The sequence below is a fragment of the Arachis hypogaea genome, chromosome 11 (assembly GCF_003086295.3).
Source record: "Arachis hypogaea cultivar Tifrunner chromosome 11, arahy.Tifrunner.gnm2.J5K5, whole genome shotgun sequence".
NCBI classification, from domain to species: Eukaryota; Viridiplantae; Streptophyta; class Magnoliopsida; order Fabales; family Fabaceae; genus Arachis; species Arachis hypogaea.
In genome coordinates, this window is record NC_092046.1 from 47,471,655 (window position 1) to 47,485,963 (window position 14,309).

The 14,309-nt window shown below is 32.6% G+C and overlaps 1 protein-coding gene across 1 annotated transcript; it reads left to right on the forward strand.

Moving 5' to 3' along the window:
• The first annotated feature begins 5,148 nt into the window (after nt 1-5,148).
• On the forward strand, nt 5,149-13,299 carry LOC112720809 (protein transport protein SEC16B homolog). The gene is made up of 13 exons (XM_025771902.3): nt 5,149-7,453; nt 7,557-7,862; nt 8,647-8,775; nt 8,858-8,980; nt 9,124-9,291; nt 9,429-9,554; nt 9,649-9,783; nt 10,080-10,207; nt 10,283-10,391; nt 10,471-10,794; nt 10,923-11,054; nt 11,146-11,432; nt 12,074-13,299. The coding sequence occupies exons 1-13, from the start codon at nt 5,762-5,764 to the stop codon at nt 12,597-12,599; spliced, it is 4,185 nt and encodes a 1,394-aa protein (XP_025627687.1). The 5' UTR covers nt 5,149-5,761; the 3' UTR covers nt 12,600-13,299.
• The last annotated feature ends 1,010 nt before the right edge of the window (nt 13,300-14,309 follow it).

Below are 14,309 nucleotides of genomic sequence, written 5' to 3' on the forward strand. Positions count from 1 at the left end.
GAATTGATATAATAAAATAATATATTTATATATAATATATAATTTTTGAAAAAAAAAGGTGATTTTTGTGTTTTATTATTTTAAATTAGTTAATTACTAAAAATTATATTGATTTCACTGGTTAATCGATTCTTTGACCTATATTTTTAATTCTTTGATCGGTTATTGGTCAACTAATTGTTTTATCTAATCTGATTTAATAATTGATTTTTAGTTAATCCGATTGAATTAGTAGTTTCGATCCAATTTTTAAAACTATAGCATATAAAATTATGTTGATTTTTAACTTCTAAATCAATTTAAATAATACTACAAATGTAATTTTATTTCAATGGCAATAAATTATGAACATATTTTATTGGTATTGTAAACAAGATAATTATAAAGTCACCAAAAAAATAAGATAATTATAAACGCATTTTATTTTCAGTAGCAATAAGATAGAGCAAAAAATTTATAATTTTTTTTGTGAACAATCAAAATATGTAGTTACAATTTTTTATTTATCTTATTGTTACTACAAATAAGATAAATTTATAATTATCTCATTTTCAGTACTCAAATAATTAAAAAATAAAAAAATATAATTTTTTTAAATACGTTTATATCTGTAAATAATGTTAAATTTTTATTTTATTTAAACAAAAAAACTTTTCTATTTTTTTTTAATTAAGGACCCATGATGGTAGGGCTGCACACGGATCGGATCGGATCGGATATAGCCTAAAATTCTATCCGATCCGCACTGCACTCATCGGATCGGATCGGATACGATATCCGCATTTTTTTAGGCCGGATCCGATCCGATCCGCATACTTGCGGATCCGATCCGATCGGATATCGGGTATATCCGCATAATTAAAAAAAAAAACTATTTTAATATTCTATTTGACTATTTTTACAAAAAAATTCAAAAAATTCATTTTTTATCTGTTTAAGCCTATTTACTCCTAAAATATTATCAATAATAGTTCTTTTGAATAACAAAAACAAAATAATAACACAATATTTAAGTTTAATTATTCTAAGTTGAAGGACAACATAAAAAATTAAAAACAAAATATCATAAAATTCATAAATAACACACTAAAATTCATATCACATTAGGGTTTATTTTCTTAAACTATGCTATTTATATGTGATGTGTGGATATGCGAATTTGCGGATCGGATCCGCGGATATCACTGCCAAATCCGCAATTCGATCCGACTATAGTGCAGATCCGATCCGATCCGATCCGATGACTCTGCGGATCGGATAATATCCACAAAATTCAGATCAGATGCAAATAATTACCGCGATATGCGGATATTATCCGATCCATATGCAGCCCTACATGATGGTTATAGAAAAAGGATGATGAACATTTTTCTTAATGTAGATGGAGTAAAGATAGGATCGACGATACTCCATTGCCATATGCTATATTGCAACCTATTTTGATAATTTTATTTATATAAACACCTACTCCAATGAAAATAACAAGAAAAAAAAAATCTCATGTAAGAAAGTAAGCCATTAAATAAATTAAAAGGATTAAGAAAAGAAATATCTATATTATCAAAATTAATAAATGAAAAATTAATGCTTTTATAACTAATGTCATTTATAATAAGACTGAATTTCTTAAATTAATATAAAATGAATTTTTCACAAAATCTTAATTTTACAATTAATTTTATTTAAGAAATTCAAAGTCCAAAAAAAGCTTATATATCCCATGAAATCCAGAAAATTATCATTTCGATAAAGATTTTTCATATTTCCACCATAATTTTGACTCTCAATTAAATTCTATAATAGATATTCTCGAAAAGAAAATTTAAACTACACAAATAATTATCAAAATAATAAAGAAAAAATATAAGATAATTCTAGTCTAATAAATGAAATAGAACAACTATTTAAGAAATATTGTTTAGAAAATATTTTCAAGAAAGAAAATCAACAAAATATAATTGATATGTCAAAACTAAAAGTAAAACCATTAAGACTATGAACATTGATGAAAAGTTAGAAGAAATAATTATTTTGTTAAACAACTAAAAATGATTCAAAAAGATGAAAAGTTTGAACATAATTTTAAAAAATAAAGAATGAATCTATGTGGATGAACTATTTTAAAAATTATAAAAAATACTAAATTTAGAGAGATTGAGAACCCAACTCCTTTATTAATAAAAAAATTAATTGAAATAATACAAAGAAACTTTTTTTTAGCAAATTCATATCTTCGAATGAGAGAATCTAGAATTAGAACTCATTTGAATCAATCTAAAATAGATAAATATAATAATGAATATTCTAAAATAAAAGAATTAACAAAAAGGTTAAAAAATTAACTGAAATCCTTAACAAAAAACCATGAAAAATAGGAGAATAATGTATATAGTAGTAAAAGAAACTAAAGAAATATTCATAATCATACCTTCAATAACTTAGGAAGAACTTTATTTAAGAAAAATAATCATAATGATAATTAACAAAAAAAATTATCTAATTAATTGTTTAGACGCTCTTTCATTGATAAACAAATGATGCTTGATAATGGTATTCGAGAGTAGAATTTGTCTAAATAGATTCAGAAAATCATAAACTGGAACTAGAAAGTACTATTGTTTTAATTCAAAGAGATACAAATAATGCAGCAGACTCTATGACCAAAGTAATTATTTTTTAAGAAGAATCTTATTTGGAGTGGTTTTAATTACGGAGTGATTTATAATATTGTATTCCCTTATATATGTTTCTAACCAATTAATTTAGCTTGTTTTTGTTTTTTGTATTCTTTTTCCTTTTTTTTTTATGTTTAGTTAACGGTACATATGATATAACTACTACCATTAAATTTTATGTGATAAATTGATAGAAAGATATAAGGTGTCTACCGTTTACTATCGTGGAGAACTAAATTATTTTATTTTTAGAGACTAATTAGTTCGAAGTCGAAGATCTAATTATCACTTTACTCGTAAAATTAGTCCCTCCAATATTAATTCAATTAAAATTTTATATTATTTTTAATTATTTTATTAATATAATTATATAAATAACAAAATTTTATTAATTCTTTATTAAGAAGATACCATATCTTTAAAATAATATTAATTTTATTTTATCAATTAATTTTAATATAAATTTTAATTTTAAATTATTTCACTTCTTAAAAATATTAACAGTAATACTCTAAAAATATTTCATTAGAAATGATCTTGTATCTTCCACATACTAGTAAAACTTTTTACTATTAGATTAAATTACTTCTAGTGGTATGACATCAATAAATTCATAGTGATGAAAGTTGAACTTGTGCTACCATTTTCTTTAAATTATACATGAATCCAAGTATGAATATTTTCTCCTACTAATATCACCACACAATTATCTTCTCCCCTTCAAAATTTCATCGTTTTTCTTTCTAGACAAGATAGCCAGATATTTGGCATTTGTTTAGACATATATGTAGTTGGCGTCATTATTTTGTTAAAAAAAAAGATATTTTTTAATTAATTTTTTTTTTTTTTTTAGTATGTTTGATAAATTTTTAATTGTAAAAATAAAAGTACTAAAAAAATAAAAAAATATTTTTTTTGAGAAGTTATAATTTACATTTTTTTTAAAAGATTTTTTTTTTTAAAAAAATATTTTTTATGTAATAAATAAAAAAAGTATTTTTATATTGTTATACCCAAACATAATTGATAGATAAAAAGATTTTTTTACATAAAATATTCAAATATAAAATTACTTTTAATTTTCTATAAGATCTTTTAAAAAAAGATAATTCAAAAAAACATATTTTCTTAAAAACTCACCCAAACAAGCCCATAATACCCCTTGCTGCAGCGGCAATATACCATGTGTAGAAGAAGGTAGAGTTGCATGCAAATCCACACGTACTCTTATCTCCTTTTTCTTCAATCATAACTAGATATTGAAAAGGAAAAGTATAGCTATTTTAAATAATGTAAATAATAGATATATTAGATATTCATTTTACTAGGTATACAGATAGTTATTTTAATATTAAGATTTAGATGATTAATTTAGAAGTGTAGTGTATTTTTATTTAATTAGTGATTATTCATGTTATTCAAGATGGTTATTATTTACCTAACACTCTCCTATTAAAAAACAAAAATCTGGCAGTAAAGTGACAAATAAAAACAGAAAAAGAACTATTGGTGATTTTTGCTTTAATAATGATGATTTTTAAGTGTGTATTTATTTGATAATTAAAAATAAAAAATCTTTTCAAATAACTTCTTGATGCAAATTATTTTAATTTTTATACTTTATGATTATTATTTAGGAATTTCATAAATATAAATGCACAATGGTTTACAATGAATAGGAAGATAATTAAAAAATCATTTTTAATGTTTAATAATTTAAATAAATTATAAATAAAACACACCAAAAAATTAAATTATAATAAATAATATATTTTCGTCTTTATATATTCTTAAAGACGAAGATACTTATACAATATTACAATTAAGTATTTTAATATTTATTTGTGCCTATTATAATACATTTTGAATTTTAGGCCCTATTAAATTAACCTTTTATTTACTACATGTGTATAATAAAAACAAACGTAAAATTAATTAAGATATAGTAAGAACTTTATTATTTGGCATGTTGACCAAGAATTACTGTATGTTTATAGAATATAATTTTGTTTTGAATCTAATTTTTCTTAGGCTGTTTTATAAAAAGTTTTATATATATATATATATATATATAATCTTTAAAAATAACTATTTTAAAAAACAAAAATAATTGTATTGACTATTTAAACTTTTTATACTATTAACCCATTAAAATTAGAATTTAATTTTGATATACTGATCTTACGTAAATAGTTTTACATATACATTCAATTAGGTAACACCACATCAATAAAAATAACTATCTTTTATATTGATCGTATGAATAGTCATCCAATCAATATAATTATACAATGTATAAAATATTTTATACTTATCAATATATCAAAATTAAACTTTTTAAATTAAACTTTAAATTAAACTCTTTTACTTTTAACCAAAATAAATTATAATTCAGCCTGAGATGATGATAAGAATTAAAAAGTCAAATGTCTTTCCTATCTTGTTATCAAAGATTACTCTGGCTTATAACTTTATAGTTAAGAACAGATTGTTATTTTTATTTCAGTTAAAAATCAAGTTGTCATAAAAGAAAGGGTGCTGAATCGAGGGTTGATGCCACAATAAATAAATAATCCAAAATTGAAATACGAGGGTAGTTCTCTTTGTGACGGTGGTAGGTGGAGTGTTGCGAGATCGAGGGCTTTCGTCTGTTTACTAATATTCTCTCTCTTTTCGTGTGTCTCTGATTCTCTTTCAGTTCTTCGAAAAAACAAAATTTTCATTGCGCACAGCTTTGATTTTTCATCTTTTTTTTTTCCCCTTCCTTTTGCTTCGCGGCACAAAACGGTGCGTTTGATCGAGGCTGAAGATTTGCAGTTTCCGGGTAATGCTTTTTCCTTCGAATTTTCCTCGTTGATTTGCAGGTTCTCCGATTTCGTCGATTTTGGAGTTCGCAGATCTTGCGACTTCGGCAACTCGAGATTGTGCTTGTTTTTTGGAGCAGTGAATTCTTGAGTCTTTTGGATCTCGAGTTAAAGCTCCGTTACGGAGGTTAGGATTTTTTGTTAGAAGGCGAAATTAGGGATTGTATAGTGGGAATAGGGAATTGAGTTTTTGGTTGGCAAGGATTAGGGTTTTTGGAGGAGATGGCTTCGAATCCTCCATTTCAGTTGGAGGATCAGACGGATGAGGATTTCTTCGATAAGCTGGTTGAGGACGATGATGTCCACGTGGCACCTGTTAAGCGCATGGCCCAAGATGTAAGCAGTGATTCCGATGATGCCGCCAAAGTGTTTGCAAATCTGGGAATCGGTGATGCCGATGCCAGCGTCGCTTCTGAGAATTCAGGTGTTGGCAAGAGTGGGATTGAGCTGAATAGAGAAGATGATGGCAATAAATCCAATGTTGGAACCGTTGCAAGTGATTATGAAAAGGGAGGTTTTATGGCGTCCTTGAGTGAAGGGACTGTAGATCCAGGAATTCATGGAACCGGATCCGATGTTTTGAAGGATTCAAATGCCAGCAAGAGCAATGGAACTGCCGGTCCAGAGATTAAGCAAGTCGGTTGGAATGCTTTTAATATGGATTCTAGTGGAGGCGAAGGCTTTTCCGACTTTTTCAGCGAATTTGGGGATCAGTCTAGCGGGGATTTTGGTGCGAAAGTGTATGGTGGTTCTAATGGTGAAGTGAAACATGATAATGGAATCCAAAGTGATGGATTTAACAGTTCGGTTACGTATGCGCAATACCAAGAGGGTCAAGCTTATGATGCATCTCTTGGAAATAGCACAAGTGGTCAAGATCTCTGTAGCAGCCAGGACTGGGAGAGTCTTTATCCTGGATGGAAGTATGACTACAATACTGGGCAATGGTATCAAGTAGATGACAATGCAACAGCTGCAACTCAGGGAAGCACTGATGGCAATGCAGCAGTGGCAGCAGGTTGGCCTGCTGCTTCTGATGCTGCAGCAGAGATCTCCTATGAGCAACAACCTTCTCAGTCAATTGCAGGAACATTAGCCCAATCTGGTACAACTGAAAGTGTATCTAACTGGAATCAGGTTTCGCAAGGGAACAATGGGTATCCAGAACATATGTATTTCGATCTTCAATATCCCGGTTGGTATTATGACACAATTGCCCAAGAATGGCGCTCATTAGATACTTACAATTCATCAGTTCAATCCACGGCTCAGGGACTAGAAAATGGTCATGCTTCTACTGGTTCTTTTTTGCATACGGATAATAATTTGTATACAGAATTCGGCCAAGCTGGCAGTTATGGCTCACAGGATGTTAGTGGTCAAGCTGTGGATGGCAGATGGAGTGGTTCGTATGGTGTTAACCATCAGCAAGGCTGGAACTCTTACACGACTGAAACTGTTAATAGAAGTGGGGATCATGCATCTTCTGTTGGAAACAAGCAATTGGATCATTCTTATGGATCAAGTATTTCTGTAAACAAAGATCAACAGAGTACTTCTAGTTCATTTGGATCAGTTCCTATGTATAATAAAGTGAACCACAATCATCATCAATCTAATGGTAATGTTGGAGTGCAAAGCTTTGCTCCTAGTGCAGATCATACTCAACATTTAAATTATTCAAATACAAAGTATGATGAGCACCAAAGTTTCTCAAATGATTATGCTGAAAGTCAGAAATCCTTTAGTTACTCCCAGCAATCATTTCAGAGCGGGAATCAGTATTCTTACGCTCCTCATGCTGGAAGATCATCAGCTGGACGTCCTCCCCATGCCTTGGTGACCTTTGGATTTGGTGGAAAACTTGTTGTAATGAAGGATTCTAGTCTCATGAGCTCATCCTTTGGTAGCCAGGTTAATTCTTAATTTGCTCTAAAGTGTTTTGATCTATGCTTACATAGTTAAATCTTAATTTAGTTTCTACAATGATTAACTCTATCATTGGCTTTCTCTGAAGGATGCTGCTGTTCAAGGTTCAGTTTCTGTGTTGAACGTGATGGAAGTTGTCAGGGGAAGCATGGGTTCTTCCAGTGATTATTTTCATGCACTGACCCAGCAATCTTTCCCAGGACCTTTGGTTGGTGGGAGTGTAGGAAGTAAAGATTTGTACAAATGGATAGATGAGCGGATTGCAAACTGTGGATCACCTGATATGGATTATAAGAAAGGTGAAAGGTTGAGACTCCTTCTCTCCTTGCTTAAAATAGCCTGTCAACATTATGGGAAATTACGTTCTCCATTTGGCACAGATACCATACTGAAAGTAAGTTAAATCTATATGCTTGTGAATTATTTATCGTTTCCTTGTTTTTTGCCGTTGTTCATTTAATTTTCCATACCTTTAACAATGAAGTTCTGTTGAGAGATGTTATGTGCAATGAAGCAACTGCAAAAGTATTAGTTTCTGCTGTTATATGCATAATTGCATATGTTGCACACCTAGTTCTCTACCTTCTATATTTGCTACCCTTCATGTTGCTGTACTATTGATGCAGATGGAATCTACCTTTTCTTTTTCCTGCATGTTTCAGTCAACTCTTTTTGAACGCTTTATTAAATTATAATGATCTCCAACGTGGCTTCTATTCCCTATTCTCTTTCCATGGTTTAACAATTATGGAAAGCTGATTTCTCATTCATAGTGCTGTGAGTTAACAAGGAAAGAATTCGGGTAGACGTGGACAGTGGTATCTACTCTAGCTTAGCAAGAGGAGGACAGCTTTTATGGCTTTCAAGGGGTGCTAATATAAGGTTTCAAACGTTCTAATAATAATAATAATAATAATAATAATAAGTTAATAACAAGGCCTCAAATGCATACAGGCAGACTGAAGGAATTCAGTTGGTGATTAATTTGGCTGCTGTAACTGTCTGGATTATCTGTACCCAATGCCCTGAAATATTTTTGGTTGATTTCGATTAGTTATGAATTATGATTAACTTTATTACTTATCATGTTCCTTTAGTTTAAATTCAGAGTCATTAATGTTGTAATGCTGTTCATCTCATGAAAAACCAGGTTTGGTAACTTTTGGAATTAAATGCAGGAAAATGATACTCCTGAATCAGCAGTTGCAAAACTCTTTGCATCAGTCAAGATGACTAGTAAGGATTTCACTCAGTATGGCATCCTGAGCCATTGCCTGCAAAACTTGCCTCCAGAAGAAAGAATGCGGGTGGGTATTAATTCCTGACTATGCTCCCATCCTCTAGGGTTTGTTGAATTTGCAAGCATTAATTATTTTGATTTTGATCTAGGCTACGGCTTCTGAGGTACAAAATCTTCTTGTCTCGGGCAAAAAGAAGGAGGCTTTGCAATGTGCACAAGAAGGTCAATTGTGGGGCCCTGCACTTGTACTTGCTTCACAACTTGGTGAACAGGTCAGCTGCAAGTTTTAACTAATTGTATACTGGACAACTATTGATCCTGAATTGCTGAGCTAGACAGTTCCTTATGTGTTCTACAATCCTTTTTCATAATGACGTTGTTGGGGGAATGAATTTGGTAAATATTTGCACTGCAGTTCTATGTTGATACAGTTAAGCAAATGGCCCTTCGACAACTGGTTGCAGGGTCACCTCTGCGCACATTATGCCTTCTAATTGCTGGACAACCTGCTGAAGTTTTCTCTGCTGACAGCTCAACTGGAGGGAATCCCAGTGCCTTTAATATGCCTGAGCAGTCTGCACAGGTGATATCAATAGGATAATACCATAATACACGGATTGACTTGTGTAATTTTAGATGTTTTCTTACTTTACGGTTTCAGTAGTTGCAAAGTTTATTGGTTTTTGATTGATTGGGAAAGTTAAAAGTCTTGTTTTTCAGTTAGGATCTAATGCCATGCTTGATGATTGGGAAGAGAATCTGTCTGTAATAACTGCAAACAGAACCAAAGATGATGAACTAGTAATTATTCATTTAGGTGATAGCTTGTGGAAGGAGAGAAGTGAGGTATACTTTTTCTCAATGTGTTTTTTTATTATTGATTTTTTTCTCTTTTAAAACTAATTTCAGTATCTTTTCTTATTTGATATTTGTACTTTAGATCACCGCTGCACACATATGCTATTTAGTTGCTGAAGCAAACTTTGAGTCATACTCAGACAGTGCAAGGCTCTGTCTATTAGGAGCAGATCACTGGAAATTTCCTCGAACTTATGCTAGTCCAGAAGCTATCCAGGTTCGATGAAATCTCGTGAGCTCTTAAGTTAGCTTTTCCACAAAATTGGTTGTTCTATTGCTTTTACATGTTTTGAATGTACTTTGGGGATCTTTAAAATTAAATCTTTGGTATTCTCCAATCCTAGGTCAATCAGAAAAATACTGTAACATTTTTAAAACCTTGTGATCTCTCTGTGACAGAATTTTGCTACCTTGACATGTATCTGTAAAATAATATTATCCTCAATATGATTCACTTTTTGTAAGTTGTGTTTCTATACCTGCTCAAAACTTCTCTAATGGTTACATGAACAGAGAACTGAATTATACGAATATTCGAAGGTGATTGGAAACTCCCAGTTTATTTTGGTTCCATTCCAGCCATATAAGCTTATATATGCCTATATGCTTGCTGAAGTGGGAAAGATTTCAGACTCGTTGAAGTAAGTTCATATTTCGTGATCTATGATTCTAGCTTTTGTGTTCCCAAACTAATAATCATTATTCTCTGACATCAGGTACTGTCAAGCAGCATTGAAATCCTTAAAAATTGGCAGGACACCGGAAGTAGAAACATGGAAACAATTGGTATTGTCTCTTGAGGAGAGGATTAGAACCCACCAACAGGTACTTCCTTACCATGATTGAGTCTTCATTGTTTTGATAGTCTTGGCAATGTTCATCTCCTTTAACAATATCTATTCAGGGTGGATATGCTGCAAATTTGGCCCCTGCAAAATTAGTGGGCAAATTGCTCAACTTTTTTGATAGTACTGCTCATAAAGTTGTTGGTGGATTACCCCCGCCTGCTCCATCATCATCACAAGGAGCTGTACATGGAAATGAACAGCATCATCACTCTGTGGCACACACGCAGAGAGTAGCCAGTAGCCAATCAACGATGGCCATGTCATCCTTAGTTCCATCTGTTTCTATGGAACCCATAACCGAGTGGACAACTGACAATAATAAAATGACAATGCCCAATAGAAGTGTTTCGGAGCCAGACTTTGGTAGAAGCCCCAGACAGGTGTGTGATTAATATGAAAGGTGTATTTTGGACATTTTCTGCTTCTGCTTTTCATGTGTTTGGTTGAGTTCTAGTATTGTATTGTAACTTCAAAAATAAAAGAATGAAGTTGTTCTCTTTCATCATAGGAAACTTCACCTGATGCACAAGTACGAGAGGCAGTATCAGGGGGAACTTCACGCTTCTCCCGCTTTGGTTTTGGCTCACAACTTTTGCAAAAGACGGTGGGGTTAGTCTTGAGGCCTCGCACTGGCAAACAGGTATTATTAGTTGTTCAATATTCCATGCTTTATTTTCTTTTTCTATTCACAGTGATTGCCAATTTAAAGGGCTTTATTCTGCTCTATGAAGGCTAAATTGGGTGAAAAGAACAAATTCTACTATGACGAAAAACTGAAGAGATGGGTAGAGGAAGGTGCGGAACCTCCAGCTGAAGAAACTGCACTTCCGCCGCCACCAACAAATGCTGTTTTCCAGAATGGTTCAACTGAATACAACTTGAAATCTGCATTACAAACAGAAGGATCACCTTCCAATGGTGGCTCTGATTTGAGAACTTCAAGTTCTCCTGGGATGCCACCAATGCCACCTAGCACAAACCAATTCTCTGCACGTGGCCGCATGGGTGTTCGATCAAGGTAATATAATTTTTAATCTTCAATGATCATGTTGCTATTGGAAGCAGAGTTCAACTTTTGCTATATGCAGTAATTGTCTGTTATCGATGTAAATTTGTCCTCCTGTTGTTGGTTTATCTACTAATTAAGAAACTGGAAGATTGAGATCTTTCAGAACCGCAAGAATTGTAGCCATAAAAATATAAATAAGTATCAAGGGTGGTTTTTGTTCTAGTTTGTAGACTAACTATAATGTACACATTAGAAATATCAAATATGAAAAGTAATGAAATTAGGAAGAGCACATGTGAATCCACTCCTGGCTGCTGGTTGGTTTAAGTGGTGCACCACTTGTTTCCCTTTATATAGTGGCTGAGGGTTGAGTCTTGGGAATGAAAAAAAAAAAGTGCAAGGAAATGTTTCTTATAGTGGATTGACTGGCTCAAACCAAGTTCGACACATGGTATTTGTAATTTAAACAGGAAAAAGATAAAATAGTATAAAAATAGAAAATTTAAAGGAAGATCATATGAGTGCTGCCTCTTGTTTGCAGCTCGATTACTTTCCTGAAACAAGGGGAAGAGTTTATTATCAATAGTCATTCTCTGTCATTTAATGCATTTGAATGCATAGAATTGATATAGCTTATATGGATTATCCAGGTATGTTGATACCTTCAACCAAGGTGGTGGAAGCTCTGCAAACTTATTTCAATTGCCACCTGTTGCATCTGTCAAACCTGCTCTTGGAGCCAATGCAAAGTTTTTCATTCCGTCTCCTGCACCATCATCAAATGACCAGACGATGACGGGTATAACAGAAAGCAATCAAGAAGATACCTCGAGTAATGAAAATCCGTCTACATCTTCAGGGAATGATTGGTCCCCCCAACCCCTCAGTCCCAAGCCACCATTGCCCAAACAAAAGTTTCCAAGTATGGGTCACATCTCAAACCAGGTAACAATGACAAATAGTGGCAACCCTGGTTCCCTTCAACGGCGAGCTTCATGGGATAGTAGTGTTAGCACTTCATTTAGCCCGTTGAGGAAGGGTGAAGTTAGGCCTCTAGGGGAAGCTTTGGGAATGCCACCATCAGTGTATATGCCTAATCAGTTTTCTTCGATGAGCGCACCTCCTACAAGGAGTGGCAGTGGCAGTTTTAGTGATCTTCATGAGGTTGAACTTTGAGCAGATAATTCAGCTGTAAATATCAAATTTTATTTATGGTCATAATCATAGTTGGTTGGGATCTGAGACACAAGAATGGTGGTACAAGATCTCTTGCCCTGCCCCAGTGTTCTATATAATATACATCATAGGTGTTATTTTACTTTAAATGCCAAGGTCACAGGTGGCTTTAGGTGCTGGTGGTGGTGGCCTTCTAGTAAGGGATAGGCCCACTTACTTTGGCGAGCAGTAACCAATATGAAGAGCCTCCTCCAACTCGGTTCTTTTCATGTCCATAAACAGTTGAACTCTGAAACAGCAGCCATCTCCAACCTCGCATCTTCGTTGACCCTACTCTCCCCCACCAACGGGCAGCATTGCGGTGCCATAACCGATCACCGCTGCAATCCATGCTGCCACAACTCTTGTTGTACAACAATGCTACACTGCTATGAAGGGCAGCCGCCCGTGGCAACCTCGATCTGCAACCCCATCTCCTGCCTTCAAAATGCCCAAATTTGATCCCTTCGCTACTGGCTCATCCTCCTGCATGCTTGAGAAACACTGCCTCTTTCTCTTTGATTGTTTGGATTATTTTATTTTATTTTTTGACAACGGTCTCTAAACAGATATAGAAATGTGTAGGAATTTAAACTTGTTTGGATAAGAAAACAAATATAGAAACGAGACAAGCAAACAATTTTGTTTGTGTCTTTATTTCCATGGCCTTAGTATTTCTATATTTCTGAACTTTGATATTATCAAACAATTTTGGTTCACGCGTACAAGCCTAGGTTCCTGCTTTGCATAGTTGTGTAGACTGTAGAGGAAGAGTTGATTTCGATCTTGATGACTACCAGCTACGTCTTCAAATAGATGTAGAGAGATCGGTTCCAGTTGTATGAAAATACTAGTTGAATGTCCGCACGGGAAGCCAACTAAGAATTCTAATATAACAAAATTATTGTATACAATAGTTTTAACACGATAAACTTTGACCACAACCAACCTTTCAAATTGTATATAAATATATAGATGCAACAAACAAAAGAAATAACAAAAACCACCAAATATTTAAGTACAATGCTTTTAATAAAAAAGGGGGATTTGGTGAATTTATACTAAGAACTTGTTTGAGTGAGTTTTTAAGAAAATTTTTTTTGAGTGAGTTTCTAAGAAATTTTTTTTTAAAGATCTTATATAAAAGTAAAAATAATTTTATGTTTAGATATCTCATGCAAAAAGATCTTTTCATCTATAAATTATATTTGGGTATAACAATATAAAAGTATTTTTTTGTTTATTTATTACATGACAAACATCTTTTTTTTTTTAAGGAAAATAGATCTTTTAAAAAAAGATATAAATTATAACTTCTCAAAAGAGATATTTTTTAAATTTTTTTAGTGTTTTTACTTTTATTACTAGAAATTTGCCAAACATGCTAAAAAATAATAAAAAAAAGATCTCGAGTAAACTACAATTTTTAATCATAAAAGTTGAAAACGTTTACATATTTACCCATAGAAGACGAAAATTACTATTTGTACCCATAAAAAATTAAATAAAATTCCTAAACTACCCTTCTTTCCACCACTACCACCATCGTCTCTCCCCCCTCTCCCTCTCTCTCAATGTTTTCAACTACTCCAATTTCAAACTCTACCACCACTCTCCTCCCCAACTACCACCGTCACTGTTGCCATTACCATCACCACCACCGCCATCACC

Coding starts and splice junctions, on each gene's coding strand:
- LOC112720809 (XM_025771902.3), top strand. CDS start 5,762: ATGGCTTCGAATCCTCCATTTCAGTTGGAGGATCAGACGGATGAGGAT. Junction 9,784..10,079: donor CTAGTCCAGAAGCTATCCAG/GTTCGATGAAAT, acceptor TTACATGAACAG/AGAACTGAATTATACGAATA. Junction 11,055..11,145: donor GGCCTCGCACTGGCAAACAG/GTATTATTAGTT, acceptor TGCTCTATGAAG/GCTAAATTGGGTGAAAAGAA.